Source organism: Micropterus dolomieu, linkage group LG04 (assembly GCF_021292245.1).
Source record: "Micropterus dolomieu isolate WLL.071019.BEF.003 ecotype Adirondacks linkage group LG04, ASM2129224v1, whole genome shotgun sequence".
NCBI classification, from domain to species: Eukaryota; Metazoa; Chordata; class Actinopteri; order Centrarchiformes; family Centrarchidae; genus Micropterus; species Micropterus dolomieu.
In genome coordinates, this window is record NC_060153.1 from 21820899 (window position 1) to 21842425 (window position 21527).

Consider the following 21527-nt stretch of genomic DNA (forward strand, 5'->3'; position numbering starts at 1 on the left):
ACGACTTCAGGCTCAAGCTCTGCAGTCACCTCCGGATCTGAAACGACTTCAGGCTCTGGCTCTGCAGTCACCTCCGGGTCTGAAACGACTTCAGGCTCAGGCTCTGCAGTCACCTCCGGATCTGAAACGACTTCAGGCTCTGGCTCTGCAGTCACCTCCGGGTCTGAAATTACTTCAGGCTCTGGCTCTTCAGTCACCTCCGGTTCTGGTTCATCTACAGATTCTGCTGTCACTTCTGGCTCGGTTTCCTCAGGTTCAGGGTCTGTTTGAGGAAGCTCAGCTGCTTCTGGTTCAGATTCAGCCGCTGTGACCTCTTTCTCAGCTGTGTCCTCAGCAGTGGTATCTTCCTCCTCTGCAGCCTTGTGTGTGAGAGTTTCCACACTTTCCTCCTCAGCTGCTGCCTCTGTATCCTCCTGTGTGTCTGCTTCTTCTTCAGCAGGTTCTTCCTCTTCTGCAACTTCTTCCTGTGGTTCATTCACTTCCTCATCCTCATGGGACAACTCCTCCTCTGCTTCTTTCTCTCCTTCCTCAGTTTTCTCCTCCTCTTCCTCAACCTCAGCCACTGTCTCCTCCTGTTCCACTTCCTCCTCCACTGACTCAGCCTCCTCTACAGGCTCTGTCTCAGCCTCCTCCTCAGATGTCACCTCCTCTTCTTCTGCCTCTTCCTGGGAAGCTGCCTCCTCCTGCTCCCCTTCTCCATCACTAGTCACCTCCTCAGTGGAAGCTTCCTCCTCCGCAGGAGCTGCCGCTTCCTCCTCCTCCACTTCATGCTCTGAGAAGGAAGCAGGCTCTTCTTCAGTGTCTAAAGCTGATGGGGGTTTGCAGGGCTGGCACATGGCCCTCTCTGGGGCCGGGGTGTCATTGGAGGAGCTTTGGCTGGCGTGCTCCTCTGTTGCCTCACATCCACAGGAGAAGAGGTCTCCCTCTGACTGCTGAAGCTGCAGACGCACCCGAGGCTCCTCATCATGGATGGAGGAGCCTGCCAAGAGATCTTAGAGGAGAGGAGGAAATGTGATTAAACAAGATAATGTTCTGCGCTGGTGTCTCCTTCCAAAAACATTTCAGGTTATAAAAACATTTTGAAAGTATGAGAGTCTTTGATCAGTTTAACACCAAGACAAATAAGATCTTGGAATAAAAATGTAAAATTCATCCTTCATCAGAACACTTCATCATTATCATGTTCAGAAATAAACTTTCTGGACAAAACATATGCACGCACCGTTTACATTCCACCTTATTAATTAATTAAGCTTGGGGGAAAAGTGTGTTAAGTGAGGATACTTATAAAGACTGAAATGTTTTCTTCAAAACAATATGCATCCATAAAAAAACATGAGACAAAACAAATGCTTTGGAATGTATTTCTGACCAACCAGACTGCATGGTGTAAACTAGCTGGACATCTGCAGACCAGTCACCTTTGTTTGTTACGTCACTGCGCAAGAACAGTGCAGATCAGATGTTCTCTACCTCCCAGATTTACGACTCAGATTTCAACTCCTTGAATGGTGACACTAAAGCATGGACTATTTGGGGCAGACGTGCAGTGGACAGTTGTGTAGGAATCTAAAAGAAGCCTGAGCTGAGTGGACAGCGTGGCTTGGAATAGAATAATGTATTTATTATCATTGTATAAATACATTACTGTTGTCATGTTTTATGTAATTAATTAATCAAAATGGAGCTTACCGCATAAACAGGTCACACTGCTGTGTTTCTACTGTTCAAAACATCCAAGCCACTGGAGAATGAATGAATTTAGGCTTAATCCTTTTTTCAAACATGTAAACTTACTCTCCCTCATGTTTTCTATTTCAAAGCAATTTTAGTGTTTCAAAACTCAATCTTTTTGGAATAAGGAAAAATCGGTTTAAGCTGTGCAAACACAACTAAACCCAAGATGAAAGCTGTAAGCGTGACAGGTGCGAAGGCCAGCACAGACAATTACTAGACTACTACTCAGTGTTTCTCCAGAATTACACAATTTCTTTGTCAGAAAAGATACAGAAACTGGATTTAGACCATGAAAACGAAACATTCTAAAAATCCAAAATACTATAATGCTAGTTCTGGCAATAATTCGAACAACTATGCAATAAATGTACTGTACATTATACTGTATATGTTACAATCTGATTCAGGACTTCTATTTACAATCATAGTCAGTGCAATGTTCAACAGGCACAGTGACTTTCTACACTTACTTACATTAGTGGATGGTGAGATTATATTTTGAGTGCTTGGTATAATTTTCATAGACATAAAGTTTACTTTTGGCAAAGCCAAAGACAGTTTCATTGTTTCTCTCCGGTCAATAAAATACAGGACAAGATATTTACAAGCTGCTTGCACACTCAGTCCAGATCACATCCAGGTAAGCGTCACCATCCCTCAGCATCATATAGCTGATTACAGTTTTTATAGCACATCCACAGCTAAAACAGGGAACTCCCCACACCACACGCATACATACATTAGCTACTCTTCACAACCACAGTGTACAAAGAGCACTAGGCCATGACCTCTATTTAATTATAACCCCCTGTAAGTTCTTAAGATTGAGGAACGGACAGTACACAGTGTGATTTGAGGCAGCTAAATGCATGTCTACAGTTCAAGTTACAAGACAGGGTCAGCATGTGGGATGAAGACTAATAGCTGTGGGCAGCTGTCTGGGGTTTTACACGTCTGTAAGGCTTCTGGATCAGTCCCCATCATGAGCAATCAGGCTAATGCTAAGGAAGAAGCTAATACATGTGCTGATACCTTTAAATACTCTTACACTGTTAAACCTGCAGTAACTTGGTGAATGTGAGTCGAATATTCACTCTCTTTTAGCTCTGTTTCTGTCTCCACCAACCCCTTTAGTTGCTACATGATCCACTATTTTCACTATGTTGAGGACTGAGCAGGCAACATAAGGGGAAACACCTGTGTGGGGGGTTGTAGGGGGCTTTAGCAAGTTGGACTGTAATTAATCTGGACCAACAAATCAGAAGTGAGTCAACAAGAAAAAGGAAGTATTGTGCAGTACTAATGTTATCCTTACATTTATAGTAATTTGTAAAATAAACAATTTATTACGTTATAGCTTTGAGTTCATATCATCCAGCCTTACCCCAGAGGACAAATAAAAATATGTTTTTCAGCTGTGGATTATATGTAACTTGAATGGGCATTACCAACAGCAACAGATCTTTTCATACCAAAGACTTCGTCTTTATGTTGCAAAGAAAAGCACTGGTAAAAATGTATAAAATAAAGAATGTCTTGTTTTCATTTAGGTGTCCTGGTATTGTGCATGCTGCCTCACTGGCATGGCATACTGAACCACATAAATGGAACAGAGCCCTCATTAGTGTAATTATTTACACCTGTGCGTTTCATGGTATGACATTTCAAAATGTCTGCCATCAAAAAGTCTACAGCACTAAAACATATACATATATTTCACAATTCAATTCATTTAACTGACGCTTTTATCCAAGGCGACTTACAATTACTATATATGACAGAGGTCGCACCTCTCTGGAGCAACTAGGGGTTAAGTGTCTTGCTCAGGGACTTGTTTCACTGCATGTAGCTGTTAATTGTAATGTGAACGCTACAAGTAGAGTAAAACCAGTGGATTTCCTGTGCTTGGCAAGGCCATCACTGATCACAATGGTAATGCGTTCAAATTGGCTAAAGAGTCCAAGCCTCAAATCAAAATCATTCAAGACATAACAAATTAGATCCAGCAGAAAATTGGAGGTTTAAGGGTCTACCGATATTTATCAAGCCAGGTTTATTCCTTCAAGGGTTATTTTGACAGTTTCAGGGAGAGATGGTGTGAGAAAGAGAATATTCATGGTGTGTACCCCCTCGCTGTCATTGGCAAAAGTCAAGGTATGAGCCTGTCAGGCCCTTTGTGCTGATGAGGAAGGTGCACGGTAATACTGTTGTGATCGAGCCACAAGGGAGGTTTGGATGCTGTCCAAAGACATAGTGCTACAGCATCGTCTGCGTTGTAACATGAACAGCAGCAGCAGCCAAGATCTTGAAGTGTGTTGGTGAATATGGGTTGCCAAAATTAAGTGACACTGCATAACAAGATCCGTCCCCTAGTGTCCATTTACTGGTTTGTTTATGTTATAGTGAATAAGGTAAATGTGCTAAAGGTTGTGTGAGTTTGTTCTCAGATTTTGATCCATTAATTTCCTGGTTTATGTAGGAAGCAGATATTTGTGCACCTTGATGCACAATGCTGTATTTCTACAGTAGGTGTTAAATGTGCACACAACATTAAAATGTATAACAACCGATAAATAGTTATGACGATAAAATGGAGAGATCATTTTCTGCTGTGCTAGTGGCCAATCCACGGTTAAATTAAATTAAAGTTAACATAGTTAGGTAAGATTAGAAAGTTGTGGCAGTGGAGGAGGGAAATATGAGAGAGATAATACAAGTGAAAATAAAGTGGGATCTTTGAGACATATTAGATTAAAGAGTGGACGTTTTAGCAGACAAATGCACACAAAACAATACATTACTGAATTATTTGGGAAGACCAAACAAGCAGAATCCAAAGTAGGTTTTCTGTTTTTAATCACGATAGCATCGTGGGTCTAGGCACGGCATTGTGGGTCTTTTGGTTAGTCTGTCCATCACTTTGGTGTAACCTGACACGTCTCAACATCTACTGGGTTGAATACCGATAATGTGGTGATCCTCTGACCTTTCATCTCTCATCTAGCCAAAAATTTAATTTGTCCAAGTTCACCAGCTGTCTCCAGCTTTGTCTGTCTGCTGCTTTGATGCTGAGCAGATAGAGCACAGTTCTTCTTGGTTGAAAACAGCTGTCTGCTTTGACTGGAAAAACAGTTCAGTTCCATACACAGTCATTTTTGTTAATAAAAAAGACATTAGTTGGTGCAGTTTTAAAATATGATCCTCATAGTACCTGTCTTGCATTTATTTGCAATGTCACTTTTGTAATTTAAGAAGTTTTGGTTTTTCTAAAAACAAAAAGTATGTTGTGTGATTATTCATGCCTGGGCAGAGCATAGTGTCGTGGGGACAGAACGGGACAGGTGCCTGGGTGCTGGTTAGTACATCTTTGAGACAGAAATAGTCCCACAATGAGTCAGAGGGTGAAAAGAAGGACGGATAATTCCTCTCCTATTTTCAGGAAGTGTGGCGCTCTCCTCCTCCTCCTTGTTGTCAGGAGGCTGGTCTGCAACTCTGCTGCACTATTGTTCCCATTCCCTGCAATATCGTGCAGCTGTGAGTGACTCAGTATCTCTTTAAAGACCGGGAACGATAAATGCATCAGCACTAGCACTGATGGCAGGCACCCTGCTTACTGTGTAGCCGTTTCTACCCGTAAGTGCCTAAAGTGCACAGGAATGCAAACATGCAGCCAGCAGTGGCTTTGCATTTCTGGCTCATTTAAAAGGCCTAAGGTTAAGTGGTGTGCTTTCTAATTTTTTAAGTCTACACAACCTTTTTAAGCTCTATTTATCTGTCATAGCTGCAGCACCATTTCTTTTTGCATGTACACAGATAAACATGTAACACTAACCTATTTATCTCATCACTGTACATGATATTTTTCTCAAGTGCCACACTTTCTAAGACATGCCCACACTCACACAAATCTAAATTTAAATTCAAATCTATTTATTTCCATTCACCTCAACTTTAATAGCATTTGATTGTCTAGTTATGTAACTTTAAACAGTCCAACTGTTTGACTTCTGAACTCTGGTCCCTGGTCCTACAAGCTCTCCGCTGTGCTCTCTCATGCCTATTTTAGCTGGGACAACCCCTTGACATGGACCCTGCTGACTGGAATGACAGATTAGCAGCTCTGCAGACAGGGAAGAGCGGGAGTGATGAGGCTTTATTGAGACATTTAATGCAGCACCGACTGTAGTTCTCTGACTTTATGATGATCTTGTCACTTCAAGCACAGGCGCCTGAGTACGTCTTTGTATGTGTATATAATGTAGATGTGTACATAGATGTATGCATTACTGAGAGTCCTAAAGAGATGTGTATTCGTGAGTGGCATTGGTGACCACAGTATCTGGTGACTTCATCTGACTGACACCTGACACCTGACCACGGCAACTCGTGGAGGCCAAATTGAACCAGTGCAAGGACAGACAAGGGTATTCTCTGCCTCTACTTTAACCAAGCATGACAAGTCACTTTAACAGTCGCTGTCAACTAGCAGTCAACTGTGACGTGTAAACCTCTATAGTTTGAATTATCTATCACTAGTGGCAAAGCTGCCATTTCTGATTTGCTCTGTTTAAAAAAGTATATTCATTCATTTGACATGGAGTGAAAGGTAAGCCTGTAAAACATCAAGTGGCAAAATCCCACTTGAGCACTGACTGGTAGAGTTACACACGCGGGTGCAACTGCTGTGAAAAGGCCGTCAAACTGAAATAGATCCAGTGGGAAAACTAATAATTTCAGACAGCTTTTTCTTTGGCTGCAGCTGCGAGTGTGACTCTCTGTAGTGAGTCCAAGAACACTCTGTCAGTGCTGCCACTGTGTTTCTCTACAGGGCAGAGACAATAAGCAACAGACAGGACAGTTTCCATCAGCTGGTGTCGCACCTCAGGCCTGACTTTTATACTTGTATAAGCATGACTCACTGGACTTTCCCAGCCCAATCAACTGAGTTTACCTCTGCTGTGGTGTGTATAGATGTCCATCAAAATTTTGGAACGCATTACAACCTAACTTTTGCAACATTTCGGCCATGAAATACACACACTGGCAGGAAGCAAAATGATCAATTAATAGGTAATAAGTGGAACTAATTGCATTGCACATGTATACAATTATCATATAGATCAACAACAAAAAAAAATACTGATCTTTTAACCTTTTCTTCAGTGATAACTTATAAAATCATTGCCAACAGTCAACTCTCAGCGACACATACAAAGCTCTGTGTTTAAAGGCACAGGCTAAGTACACACTGTATGTAGCTATCCAACTGGAATCAGCATTTACATTTCACACACCACACCTAAAATACATCCAGCAGCGCTCAAATCATGAAATACTTCACCTAACCCCCAGTGCCCTCCACTCATACCTGCAGCAGAAAGGGCCAGCAGAGACAGCAAGCAGCATACAGACAGCAGAGACTTCATTTTGGCTGCCAGGGGCCTTTACCTCATCTCCCCCAGCTATATATACTGCTCTGGCTGAAGGTCAGAGGGCAAGCCAGTGGAGGTGGCACCCAGCAACTGCACCCGCATCGGCCATTGTGTGTCAGAACAGCTGTCTGGCCCAATCAGGAATGTTGAGAGCAGAAAGAACTGGCTGGGCATGTTGTGGTCTTGTACTTTTATCACTTATTGTGTAAAAGTTATTTACTTTAAGAGTAGATTGTATGAGCTCATCTGTACAACTTTTAATTATCAATACCATCAAGTAGTGTATTTATTGCTTTCTACACCAACATGATAAAGATGATAAAAAAAAAAAAATTTCCCCTGTGTGGAACATGCACATTTTTCACAGCTGGGGCTCTCTAGTAACTGTGGTCTTACTAAACTGAGGTCTGTGTGCCACCTGTGTTTATCAGAGCTGCTGCAAAATGAGAAGTCTCTCAGTGTCACCACCTGGTGGACAAAAGGTTCATTATCACGCACATCTGAAGTAAACTAAGAAGCAGTGGGGGTGTAATAAAAAAAGTACAAATTTTTATTTATTTTTTCATCCTTACAAAGGCCTGTTTACCCAAGTTTTTATAAACAAAATATAACAGCTTCTCATCTACCTCGACTGATGGGAAAAAACAAAAATATAAATCACAAAATATAAAAAAAAACGCTTGTCACCAAAAGTGGAAAACAGGACAAAAGAGATGAAAAGACAGAAAAGCAGAACACAATAAACAGCTGTTGGGTTGTGTCACAGCAAAGAGTTTAAAAAAAAATAAACAATAAATGGCAAAATAATATCTTCCTCATCATTGATTCAGGCAGTAGAGAACAGCAAGTGCTTCATATCAAATATCTCAAATTCCACCAAAAGACAGCAGTGCTGCAACACAATGTACAGAAACAATTGAGGGGAAAGCGTTTAGCTGACAAATAAAAAACCTCAGCCTAAATCCAGGCTGTGCTTCACCATTTATCAGCTGAACACCAAACCCTTTAACAGAGTTTCACAAACAAAATATAAGAACCCCCCCCATGTTTGGCATGAGAAATACTAGTCTAGCAGATATATAATATAGATGTCAGTGAGTGAATAGTGTCCATGCATCTCACACAAGACAATTTCACACTGAACACATCAGTCATGTGTTAATGAAAAAAAAAAAAAAAAAAAAAAAAAAACGGAAAACAGAAAAAAAAAAAAAAAAAAAAACGGAAATCAGAAAAAAAAAAAAAAAAAAAACGGAAAAATAAAATAAACAAAATGTCAAAACAAAAGCCAGATTTAGACAAGAGAAAATAGCAATTAGTAACATGCATGTAATTGGCAACAGAACATATAAGATACGAATCCAAATAAAAGGAATGTTTACAGCATCAAGTCAGCATATCAAATCGAGTATGACAGGAGGGAGGCTCGAAGCAGGGATTTCCAGTCAAATTCCCGAGAGAAATATAAGCATTGAAACATGAGGTGGACAGACGGTGCATTTTAGAGCGAGATGGGGATTTGGGGAGGGATCTGCAATTCAGTTCAGTGCTTCTCATTTGAGTTTTGCACTTTTTGTGGCATTTGATGCACTGAAAACATATGTTGATCTATCAATATGCGCTTAGTTTTCCAACTAAAGCTGTTGATCTGATGCCTTTTATGTTGGAATACAGTATGTGTTGTGAAGTTTTTCCCCCTCTCAATTTATGTGAGCCATCCTCACAGTGAGACAACACAAAATGTGCTGCCATTTGTAATCAAACACAACTCCTCCCTGCTCCCCAAGCAATTCCAAGATGTGGAAATGACACATATCATTTTCGCAATTAATTCAGACGCACATACTAATACGTGATCAAGTGGGGCCTCAACTCACTGCTGGTCACAAGAGCACCAGGTTGACAAAGAGCACCTTGCAAGTAGAGACTACATTCTTTGATACAAGCATGTCAAGTTTCATACATATACTGTAGGTGTAATGTACACACCTATCAACGGTGCATAGACAACTTCACCTCATGTATAATTAATGACACCAACAAATGTACGGAAGATGGAATTGCATAAATACCAAAAAACTCTAGTGCATAGTCACTGAAATCAACAAACCAAGACCAGAAGATAGATAGATTTTAAGTTGTTAATCTCAATATAACAAAATGTTCACCTTCGACATTCAGTAACCCTGACAGAAAAAAAAAATCGTCAAAAACATGAAAAACATTAAAACCTAAAGATGATCATGTAAATTTTTTAACAGCTTATTTTTAAGGGCTTATTTCAATATCAAAAACACAACCTTTTTTTTTTCTTCAAGTAAATCTGACATAATTTCATTCAACATCTTTCCTCAAATTACTTAGATTTTTTTCCCGGACTTTTTAAATTTAGAATTGCCTTTTGTTGCAGTTTAAGTTGGGTTTTCGTGGCCACTGGCACTAGAATATCACAGAGCCAACCAGGAAAAACAAAACTAGTTAAGACTGGGGGAAGAAATGACAACTCCATGTCCCCTTTCAGAATCAAGAGCTGCTTCCTTATTGTGTTGTTACATTCAACTCTCCATTGTACTGACTCCATCAATTTGTAGCACAAATAATACTGTCAGCGTGCCAGTGATGACAGGTAACTGCGGTACTGTAAGTAGCAAACATAAACACATAAAGGACGGACTGATGCTGAGGGCTTTTTACACGAGGAGACCCTCAAGTTTTCAAGTAGCCACAGACCGGCTCTGACACTGAAAAACAGCCTCTAGAAATCCCACAGGGCCTCCTCTGCACGCTGACCATCCTATGTTGTCAAACTTCAGAGATTTTACAGTACAGGACTGACACAGAGCTTAACCACTGGATTTAAGAGTTTGGATAATGCCAAAGAAAGATTTCTTTTTTTCCTTCTTTTATTTTTTTAAAGTAGTCAAGCTCCTGGAGGGAATATTACAGTGAGTAGGTATTTTAAGTGTTTGTTGGTGTGTGTGTGTGTGTGTGTGTGTGTGTGTGTGTGTGTGTGTGTGTGTGTGTGTGTGTGTGTGTGTGTGTGTGTTCATGGAATGCGATCAGTTCATTGAACAGTCCTCTCCCTCTGTGTCGGTGTCTGTGTCTGAGCAGGCGGTGTCCATGGCGACGTGGCTGGGGCTAACGATGACCACTCGCCTCTGCTCCTCCTCGGCGCTCGCTCTCCTCTCCTGAGTGCGTTCGATGTGCTGGATGGCCTGAAAGCAGATGTTGACAGACAATGAAGCAAATCCTAGCTCCACTGAGAGGCAATTCTTGTTATATTTCCACTATGATAACTTAAAGCCCCCCTCCAGTGTATTTTGACATTTCTATGATATAACGGTGTGGTGACGTATGACTATAGTAATTCCTTAAGTCATACGTCATTTTCCAAGCTTACACAGACACACTGTTATGCCTAGTTTAAAAAAATTATCACGCCTCGTTAAGCCAGAGAATCAAAATGATAAATATAGTTGAGAGGTAGCTAACCAATTTATCATATATTTTAATTAGAACTTAGGTAGCCTATGTGTCTCTGTGTCTAATGGTCGGTTCGTCTTTCTAGTTTAGTTAGCCAAGTTAACAAAGTTGTAGTTAGCCAGGTGTAGTTAATGTTAGCTAGCATAGTCACTGCAGAAAGTTGGCTAACAGAGAGTCTTAATTTTATTTTTTAGTTTCCTCCTCCTCCTTCCTCTTGGTTTAGTGAGCTGTTCATCTGTGCATGCGGTTTTGGAGGATAGTTGACAGAAAACGCGTGGCATTTTCACCTGCCACCGTCTTATAAACATTCTGCAACACGCATTTTACTGACGGCCGTTTCACCGATACATTGGCGGAGGAAATGGTATCAGAAGCCTCGAGCTGAGGAGCAATGCCATCAGCGTTGCTGAAACGGTGAGTTGTGCACTCAAATGATTTATTCACACTAGTGAACTAACGTTAGTTGACGAAGTAAAAACCTTTATTAATTAACAAGACATGTTGTCTGTGTGTGAGTTAGTATTACATCCTAATAATTAATCAATTTCAATTCGCGAGGCAGGTTTGAATCCAGCCATGGGCTTCTCTATTTGGAGTTTGCATGTTCTTTGAATTTTCAATAAGCATTGACACCACAAGTGTGTGGCTTCTCTGCTTGTTTCTGTCAACTAGCAGGTCATTAATACGGAGGTCCTGAGAGCTCACCACACTGAAACCTAAGAAGACACATTACACATACATATTATTTAACACATCTCAGACTGAACATCAACTGAGACAGAACGTTATAAGCTTCGTAAAGGTCGATCTTATGGCAGGGCTGGTGGTTGTTCCCTTTAGGTCGGCTTTTGTTATAATAGCATCTCCTTTACAGAAAGGAAGGACCTGAATCTGTGGAAGCCAGCCATTATTAAACATCTGTACTCGACTGCAGCTTCTTCCACTGAGAAGTGATGGTGAACCACGTTCAGAACATCCATGAACACAGCACGCTGGAACCAGTTTGGTCTGTGCTTGTAAAATATCCACCGCGACTTCTAACGTCATTTCAAGTTTTTAACTGAGTGAAGTCTGTGCGAGTGAACACATGCACGGACACCGCTACCCCCCCCCCCCCCCCCCCCCCCCACACTTTTGTGTATATAGCAGTACATTTAAATTAAAATTGCGCAATACACTACTTTAGAATTCATTATTCATTTTTACACGTAACAATGCGATTAATTGCAAGAAAATCAGGTGATTAATCACGATAAAAAATTTTAATCGTTGTCCAGCACTAACTTTACCCAGCATACGCATCAGCCCTCATGGAGTCCACTGCACCTGCCCCGCTTAAGAGGTCGGCCAAAAGATCCTCATGGATGGATGAGGCAGTCAGCCTTTGTCGGTTAATGGTTTAATGCAGGAAATAAATGTGAAACCAGCACAGAAGTCTTGGTTCACGGTTTTCAGGTTAAGATCTTTATTAATGAAGGCAAAGCCAGATCAGTCCCATAGTTAATATTATCCTCGGCCAAAGACATACTCACATTTGTCTATTTGAAAGTATTTTGTCACTGTACTCAGTTAAAAGACTGGTGTGTATAGAGCCAGTGAATGTTATTTAAAATATTTTTTATACATAAAATCTTGAGAATTTCACAGCTTTGGTTTGCTTGAGTTTAAAAATTTTGTTTCATTTTGACCATACCCATTTGGTGCATCCACACAAATATTTTAAGAAGTTGTAATCTTGTGTTTGTGTTATTGTTAATTGTGATTTATAAATATTATAATAAATTAATAGTTTTAAATAAAACATGTTTAACCATTAATGCACATGCATCTGTTCAATATATAAATGATCACAACCACATAAAATGTAATTAATTTTATTGTCAACCTAATGAGGCAGTATAAAATGTGTTAATACCCCATTCTTCACGACACAACACATAAGGACTTCATAATGTGGCCCAGCAACCTGCCTGTGAGCTGTATGATATGCTTAGTAATATAGGGACACAATATCTACAGCTAAAGCTGATGAAAATATTATTATGTTCAGTGTGGTATAAGTAGTGGTGATGTACATACAATGTTGTGTTTCTTATGGCCTACATAAACAGAAATAACTCAGAGGTTTTAATCTCTCCAGTGTACTACAAGTCAACTTTATATGCAGAAGATCAAGTATACGGTTTTATTCTAACGATAGACAAAATAGCACAGTTCAACAGAGTAATAGTAACTGTTTGAGAAAGAACAAGAAAAACGGCAGTTAAAACTGGCTGGAGGGGGGCTTTAATTAGTCAGGAAGCGTAGCGCTGGCTCCACAGGGAACCTCTTTGCAAAGTAAAACTCCTACCTGCACGATCGTGTCCAGGTTCTGTCTGGACGTGGACACAGTGCTGGTGTGGACAGACGAGCTCATGGTTACCACAGTGACGTGGTGGTGGGGGTGCTGGGTTAGTGTTGGGGCCGGGACGATGACTGTGGGGTGGTGGGTTGGGGCAGGGGGAGTGGGAGGGGCCAGCACCTGGAGGACAGACAACAAAATTTAATTTACCTCTGTATTTCCATTTAACTGTTGAGCCAGTGATTTAAAAGACTCACTACAGAAGCCTTTGGCGCAAAAAAACTGCTGTGTCTTAAGGTTTAGAAATTGCAACATAGACACCTACTGCTTCCTAAGTGTGTGTGTTTCTGACCTGTGGACTGTGTGTTTGTCTGTCAGAGGAGTGGATCTGCTGCAGGCGTATAAGCGTTTGGCTCTGGAGGAGCGCCTGCTCCTCCTCCACCTGCTGAGTGATCACCTTCAGACGCTCTGGGTGCAGCTGGGTGTCCAGAGATCGAAACTGTACACAAACACAGATGTGTCGTTATTACATTAAGAATCATTTCAGCACCAATTTAAAGGCAGCTCAGAACATACCTCTGACCTCTTAATTATTCCATAAATATAGCAATTCAAACAAAGTTAATATCGCCATAGCAATGAATACTAATGTGTACAATTCACATTAAACAATAAAACTAATACTTAGCGCTGTGTGACATGATGATATCTGTCGTTTGCAAACGTCTGTCGTTTACAATTATGGTCTTTTAAAAAATTCCACTTAACCGTAATATTTTGGTGAGGGAAGTTCGAATTCGACATCTATTGAATGTCCAACGTAAAACTAATATCTAACTTGAAACTAACTTCACCGCGGTGCGTTCTTCCACATGTGCTGGTGTTGCGGAGAAGAAATTTGGATTAAAAATAATGGATGAGCCACAAAACCCGATTCAGCAGTGGCACCTGTGATGTTTGTGTCAGGTAACATTTAATGACTTGGCCACGGACATTCAGCTTAATTTATTATTCACCAAGACATGCTGTTGTTGTGATGTTAGCTGTAGCAGTGAGTGAGTGTCGCTGTTTGGAGCTGCTGTGTTGCTCTGGGACAGTCTCTTTCTCTCATGTTAGCTTTGCAGCAGCAAGTAGCGTGAGTTTGCTAATCCACAACCTAGCTAACATTAGTTACATTACTTGCTGTGTTGTTCACTCTATCATGGTATTTGTCATGGTGTTGGATTGCTCTAGAATCGCTTAAGCCTAGTTCACACTACATGATTTTAGTCGGCGACCATCAGGCTGTTATTACAGGTAAATCAGATTGATTGGCGGTCGCCAATCGTTACGTGTGAACTACTCAACGACGCATTAAAACAGCTCCCTGACACATCACCGACGCCAGCCAGATATCTAGCATGCCAAATATCTGGTGTGTCTGCGTGTGCTAACCCATTTTTACACCCATATTTTTTGTCTTTATAACTGGTATCTTTAGAATAACACACAACAGCATTTTCGTGTGTAGTGTTGCGTCATTTTCCGCTTCACATTTCACGTGTGTTTTCTTGACAAAACGTGGTTTGGAGACCAGTGTCGGGTGACACAGTCGCTGTCAGCTCGCGTAGTGTCACCTATCAGTCACGTAAGGTGAATTGTGTAGTGTGAACAACACGACGCTGAAGGAGGTGTAGTCTGCATGAGCCTTTAAGTTACCCCACCTTTATAATGCAGAGAAATATCCCGAGTTATAGTTGGAAAAGCCATATTTCATTGAATTTACAAAAAATGTTTTATAGCAGGATATACATTTTTTTATCGCACAGCCCTAGGTACAATTGAAGATTCATTGATAAATAACATTAATGCACGGTAACAAAAGACATTTCATTCTAAGATACATTTTATGCATGTTTTCTTTGTGACTTCAGACAAAACACTTGTGCATCATGTGGTATTTTATCAGTTGTCAACGCTGTATCTCCTCTATTTACTTTCTTCTTTCACTATCTGTGCTAGTTTCTATCTTCACCACCTGTTCAACCCCCTTTGTCTTAACCTGCTATTCAGGTAGGTCCAGTATGTGAGCTTGTAAGCAACTGGCTGGTGTACTGGTACATCTGTCAACACCACTGGCTCCCACCGTGTTAAGATGACTGATAATCATGTAGAGGACCCATATACTGATAAGAGGTCGAAATGGTTAGTAAAACTGAAAAAAAAAAAAAAAAGCAGTCTGGGTATTTTGGTAGCTAATGTCCTCTGTGACCTCTAGACACGTCCATGTCATATCCTGGAGATGTGTGTAACTTCTTTCCTTTTTTTCCCTCCACATTATCTTTGTAAATTAACATCCTGTCAAGTATTTATGTTTGTTAAACTTTTAAAGCCATCACAAATGAATGCTGTTAAGTGTGGAAAGCAGCAGAGGATTAATTATAGTCATGGTACATCACTCTGTACATCTGTGTGGCATGTAGTTTCAGTCAACTAAAGAAACATGTAATGCCTGAGAATCAAAAACTTAGTGTTAGAGTCTAATGACTCATGTGCTACTGAAATACACATTAAGAGAGAAATGAAACCGACTAAAGAACAGGGACCTGAGTTACAAAGAACCTCTACAACCCCTGCAGCTCCTTTAGTCTCACCTGCTCCTCCACCTGCATACGAGCTGAGCGCTCCTTGTCCAGTTGCTGTCGCAGCTCTAACATTTCCCTTCTGAGCTCCTCGACTTTCTCCTCCTCCAGCGTGTCTGGAGACCCGATCCCTTCGTCCTTCTCCTCTGCTCGCCTCCTCTTAGGTGATGAGCCACTAAACTCCTGGGGTGACATAAAGGTAGCGCATGGTTAAATGTAAAAACAGACAACACACATATGTACATTAAAACTTAGCATGTAGATGTGGGTTCACCAAAACACAACTATCATAGATTCAGTGCACAACCTGAGGAGTTTCCACTCTGCTTAAAAACAGCACATGCTGCTTGTGCTGAGTTGAACAAATGGCCAGTGTGACAAGAAAACAACATGCCAGGTGAGCCAACAGATTGGTGGATAAATGAGACTGGTCAACGCACATTTTTCACATGGCTGTTTACAGAATGTATTGTAATGTCTTTGCCAACATTTGCAAGCTGTGCAAATGTGAAATTAAAATTTGGCTGTTGCGTAGGTTGTTATTTTCACCAAGAAATTTAATAAACTGCCCACCCCTGATATGTATGTGCTTTTGGTAGACCATAAAAACTCAATCTCAACAAGAGGCCTAAACACAGCATCAAACACACAGCACACCTCCCACCTGCACCACACTTGTGATGAAGTTTCAAGTCTCTGCAGGCAATTTTTAAACAGTGCTTAAAAGAAGGTAAGGCATACAAAACCTATATAAAATGGGCTGGACACAATTACGATGAAAAACAAAATGGCGCATGCTAATACCTGGATGAAGCGTTTGAGCTGGTTGTTCTGTGCCAGGAGCTGTGTCTTTTCCTGCTCCAAGGCGAAGATGTAGTCTGCAGTCTGCTGCAAGATGGCCGCCTGGCGGGGACGAACCAAGAAAGTGAATGTGAGGACAAACAACTATGGCATCCTCACATAACAAATTCAACAATTGTGCCGGATCATTTACAGTTTCATCATTATGTCTCATGAGCTAGGCTGACACACATGAGATCTTTTGTATGTGTCAGTGTTTGCACGTTTTCTGCACCTTGCTGAGCTTCTCTCCATCTGTGTGAGGCAGGAGCGTTTTGAGGGACTGGAAGCCTGCGTTGATGCTCTGCATGCGCCGGCGCTCGTTGCTGTTGGCAATCTCTCGCCGGATACGTCTCTCCTGGTCCTGGGCCGTCTCTGGACTGAGGGGGATGTTGGCCAGGCTGAGGAAGGTCAAAGGACTGTCATTATTTTGTCCATAAAGGCTTTGCGTCCAATGAGACAGTATAAGCTCATTTCTGACGCACACTTGATCCTTTTCTTATTCAGGTTTTCAGTAAACAGAGATCCTTAAACTCCTTACAAAATTTTAACAAGATGTTAATATCACAGGCAATGCAGCTAAAGGAAACCGAGACATGTTAGCGAAGCTCTGAAACAAATCTGCTATTCTTCACCAAATAAATAAACAAACGGCAACAATAAAATCCTCAATGAGCTTTTCTCTGCCACTCCTTAAACCTTTAACTTTATTAGGCTGTAGTCCTGACCTCTATACATTCCTCAGTCAGGCTGCCTGGAGGTCTTTGAGTTTGGCTGAACTCTGTGCCCTCCCCACACCTCCACCCCATGCATGTTATGGGGGCAAAATCTCAACTATCTATACGACAACAATTAAGCCATAAGATGACCACAGTGCTAAGACAACAACGAACCTGGAGAACCAGATCTGGGGTGTTTACAGAGTTGAAATAGGTCCGATAGAGGACACAGCTCACACTGTGTGGGTGTGCAGCCATACGCGTTCAGAGCGATTTCATTACAAACGGTGTGTTTATTGCCAGCAGAGAAAACACATCTTAAAAGGAACATTAAAAAAAACACCTCATGATATATGCACACTCCCTTTATAATAAGCTAGGGGTCCTTAAAATGCTTAACTTTGTGCCACAATGTTATATAACCTTGAAAGCTTTGGGAGCCACTCTCTTAAATATATCTTAATCCACTGGTTACACCCTTTATAATGAAGGTGCAGGCAAACTGAGGAGCATAAGCAACATTTAAGGCTTAATTTGGTCCTTCCATCCCTCAAATGTTATTTACTGTACACATGTTCACTTAGGTTTGAGATCTTCAAGGAATATAATGAAGCAATTTTGCCACCTGGTGCTTTCTAATGTACAAATGTACAAAATGTGTGACAAGTGTGGTTTCACTATAGAAAAAAAGATGATCTATTTAAGTTTAGCAAATAGCAATCAAAGATAGACTTCGACCCATCCTCACTAAGCCAGACGTATTAAACGTGTGGTTGATGTGATGAAATGATTATCTTATACTGTTGGTGACTGCTGACACCCATCTATTAGATCTCCGACCAGGAACAGCAGAGAAAGGCCACCACATCCATCACACCGGTGAAACGTGTCGGTTTTTAAAGTTTGGAGATGAAATCAGCTGTTGTCAGCTGTCGTTGCCAGAAGCTGCGGACCGCCAACATGGCCGCCGGAGGGCGCGTCGGACAGTCTGGGCTGCAGCAGCAGTGAAATGTGACTCCGCCAGCAACAGCAGCAGCAGGCCCCCTGGCATCATGGAGAACAATGCTTTCCGCCGTTAGCACTAAGCTAACAAACACGCCGTCACCAGTGCTAGTAACTTAGTATATTTGTGTCCACCTCAACACTTGTAACACGACGTGTTTTAGTTAAACAAGCTAGTACATATGAGTAAAATTGAGTCCGTATAAACACATTACGGTTACAAAACAAATGGGCTAATAGCTAACTAGTTAGCCTCGCTAAGCTAGTAGTAGCACACGACAGAGCCATAGCTGCTGAGCATTAGCTGGTTAACTACGCATATAGCTGAAACCAGACCCTACGCACACACATTTAATTCACATAAATAAATCAGACACACACACACACGAGTATTTCGGTGAAAACAGTAAGGAGTGTCGTTACAAACGTGTGATTTTGTGTAAACCAACGAAGCGGCGGGGAACACGTTAACTACCACGTGGTTGGTGTTCATCTGGACGCAAATGTAACTTATCGATTTCATCTCGCTTATTTACATATTTCTCAGCTGAATGGCCGCAAACATGGCGTGTACGTTATTACATGTAATTCGGCCGGCAAATGTAATAACACAAGTTAGATTATCTTGCTATTTCGTCGCCGCCAACAGCAGCAGCAGCTGGTCAACACGCTGCTAATTTCTACAACCATGCTCCTGCTGCCAACATATCGCGGCGAAGCTAAGAGCTAGCGTGCTAAGTCAAGTCACACTGCATCACAACACACATACACACACTACAGCCACACGAGGGATGATTTGTTTAAGCGGCTTCGTATGAAGAAACAAATAGCTAGCTACACACCTGCAGAGACCCCCAATAACATCTTTCTCCGTCTTCTTGAAGTGCTGTAAGGACGGTATCTTCTCTGTCGGCATCATGAAATATTCCATGCTTTCAGAGCCACCTTCTGTAGTCCGTGTTTTCTGTTTTTTTTTCCTTCCTCCACTGCTGTCCTTAAAATACAGTGATGTACGTTTAGCGCAGAGCTCTCGCTTTACTCCTCAATGACGCATATCTCTAATTCAGTTTGAATATCTGAACAATATAGTTAGAAAAATAAAAGTAAGTTCAAGCTGTGTTGCTTCCTTCCCACAGCTGATGGGGTTCCCTCCAATGTGTGTGTGTGTGTGTGTGGCTTCTTGCCTCCGCCTACTACGTGTGTGTGTGTGTGTGTGTGTGTGTGTCTGCTGCCTCCGCCTACTACGTGTGTGTGTGTGCGTGTGCAGCTGGTCTGTGTGAGGCGGGAAACAGCTGGTTGGAATCAGAGCCCGTTTTCCGGAGAGCAGAACAAACAGAGCTGCGACTGTGTTGCTGCCATGCTGCAAATCAAACCCTCATACAGAAAATGAACGTATTATTGAACATTATGTCTGATGTCGGTTATCTGACTCCTATTTCTGAAATATTGCTTTAGTTTACTGTTGCCGCAGTTAGTCATCATTTTCTTATCAAGGTTAGATTACCAACTAGGCAACGTGCTAAACCCATGTTCAATATGTAACTTTGGGTTTAATTAATGTAATTGCAAATTTGTTTGTTTACACTATATGTATCACTAAATCACATTAAAACTAAAATGATAATGGCCTAAAGGCTGCGCCTGTATTATTACCTAATCTTGAGGCCCCATCAACAGAGGCCCACAGATCATTTTTGCCCCAAGGGCCTCCCAGTGGGTTAATCTGTCACTGGCTCCTATTAATTCTGGCTATTATTGACCAGATTACCATTTTAAATGCCCCCTTTTGTCATTTTTCATTTCCAATTGAAGTTCATGTTCAGTAATAAGTCATTTCAACTGTAAGAAATATAGTTAAAAAAAGACAGAATAAACTGTTTCTTTTCACCCAAACAATAAACTGACACTATGTCAGACAAAAGCATCAAGACAAATGCAAACACCTTTCTGTAAGGACATAATACTATAATATAATATAATATAATATAATATAATATACCAAGCACCATGCCATGGCCATTTTCATCACAAAAGTTGCAAACCTGAAAAATAAATATTTAACAGAAAATATTTAAGATTTCACCTTAAAGGTTGAGTAACAGTTTACTATGCCAGGAGACAACAAAAAAGGCAATGCATGTGTAACATATCCAGCATAAACTGTCCAGTATCGTGCAGCAGGTGGCAGTAAAGCACCATAGAAGCATTTACATGGAAAATATAACTGTTAATAAAACAACAGCTGTTAACATGTAGAACTGTAGGAGTACAGTTGTTGTGCATTGATGCATAATAACCCAAGAGTGGAGTAAAATGTTAGCAAGTTGCTAACTCTGATTTGACACATACATAACATAAATGGCAACCCTGTTCAATGCTGTTTTTGTGAATGAAGAGACTAGACAAGTGATGGAAAGTTAATTTAAATCTAAATTTATAAGACAATTTGAGTGTTCAATCTAGAAGACAAGATTATGCAAGTGTGCGAGAGTATCACTACTACAATATGACTTCTTTCGCCTGCTCTCTTCATACTGGCAAGCTCTAATCTTTGGCAGTTTGCACTGCTTACATGCAGACTTCAAGTGAGAGCAGACTAACATCTGTTGAATAAGACCTGGAAATGAATACCCCTACTTATACATCTTGATTTCCACCACAGCTTTGATTTGTTTGGTGCTCACTTCGTTGTTTTGCTATTAATCCACGTCCACAGAGGCTGTGGTTTAGAACTTGGGAAAAAGGTGGACTCGTCATTTAGAGGCGATTTGTATCAATAGCTCAGAAAATCAAAGCAGGCACACTGAATGAAAAGGCTCCTAAATATGATATTGTGGTTGCTTACTCCAATTTGGTAATGTGTGTACAGTAACTGATGCAAGGCATTGCTAAGAAACCGCAAACATGCTGAATCAACGTCATCTAAATAAAGAAGTCAAACCATGTTTTTCTCTCATAAGCTCTTCCATTTGGATTTTTCACTGCTTAGGTTAGGCTACAATTAATATTAAAGACTACAAATACTCTGTAGCTCCTCTTGTCTTTGCCTTCTGCATGTTACTGTATTGTGCACAATTTATATTCCCCAGCATGATTTAAAACTGATTTCCTGATAGTCTGCAATACAGAGTACTTAGTTCTGTAAGGGAGTACTGTATGTAAAACCAATACACCTGAAGTAGTGTTTCATGAGTTTTTATTTTTCCATGCAATAAAAGTTTGCTATACAGACCATTAAAAAACCAAAATGTAACTTTATATATATATATATAGTACAATGACAAAGAGAAATATTTGGCCCTCACTGTGCATTTCTAAAAATTGACCCCCCCCCCCCCCCCCCCCCCCCCCC

At 40.9% G+C, this 21527-nt stretch overlaps 2 protein-coding genes across 2 annotated transcripts in view; both read right to left on the reverse strand.

Moving 5' to 3' along the window:
- wu:fb80c09 (cell surface glycoprotein 1) overlaps window positions 1–7657 on the reverse strand; it is a 16027-nt gene extending 8370 nt beyond the window's left edge. The window contains exons 1-3 of the mRNA XM_046047361.1: window positions 7635–7657; window positions 7106–7179; window positions 30–991 (exon numbers count right to left, since the gene is read on the reverse strand). Coding sequence (XP_045903317.1) covers window positions 30–991; window positions 7106–7179; window positions 7635–7657 — 1059 coding nt within the window. The remainder of the gene's footprint in view (window positions 1–29; window positions 992–7105; window positions 7180–7634) is intronic.
- Window positions 7658–8398: 741 nt separating this feature from the next.
- LOC123969232 (transcription factor AP-4-like) lies at window positions 8399–19426 on the reverse strand. The gene is made up of 7 exons (XM_046046422.1): window positions 19018–19426; window positions 16690–16855; window positions 16419–16517; window positions 15627–15797; window positions 13346–13492; window positions 13003–13173; window positions 8399–10384 (listed from the first exon to the last, which is right to left on the reverse strand). The coding sequence occupies exons 1-7, from the start codon at window positions 19104–19106 to the stop codon at window positions 10229–10231; spliced, it is 999 nt and encodes a 332-aa protein (XP_045902378.1). The 5' UTR covers window positions 19107–19426; the 3' UTR covers window positions 8399–10228.
- Between the last annotated feature and the right edge of the window lie 2101 nt (window positions 19427–21527).

Bases quoted from the DNA above. Each gene is read 5' to 3' on its own strand.
- LOC123969232 (XM_046046422.1), bottom strand. From the start codon at position 19,106: ATGGAATATTTCATGATGCCGACAGAGAAGATACCGTCCTTACAGCAC. The intron at 16,856-19,017 runs GTGTGTAGCTAG...GACCTTCCTCAG, and splicing joins GTTATTGGGGGTCTCTGCAG to CCTGGCCAACATCCCCCTCA. The intron at 15,798-16,418 runs GTATTAGCATGC...ATGTCACCCCAG, and splicing joins AGCTCAAACGCTTCATCCAG to GAGTTTAGTGGCTCATCACC.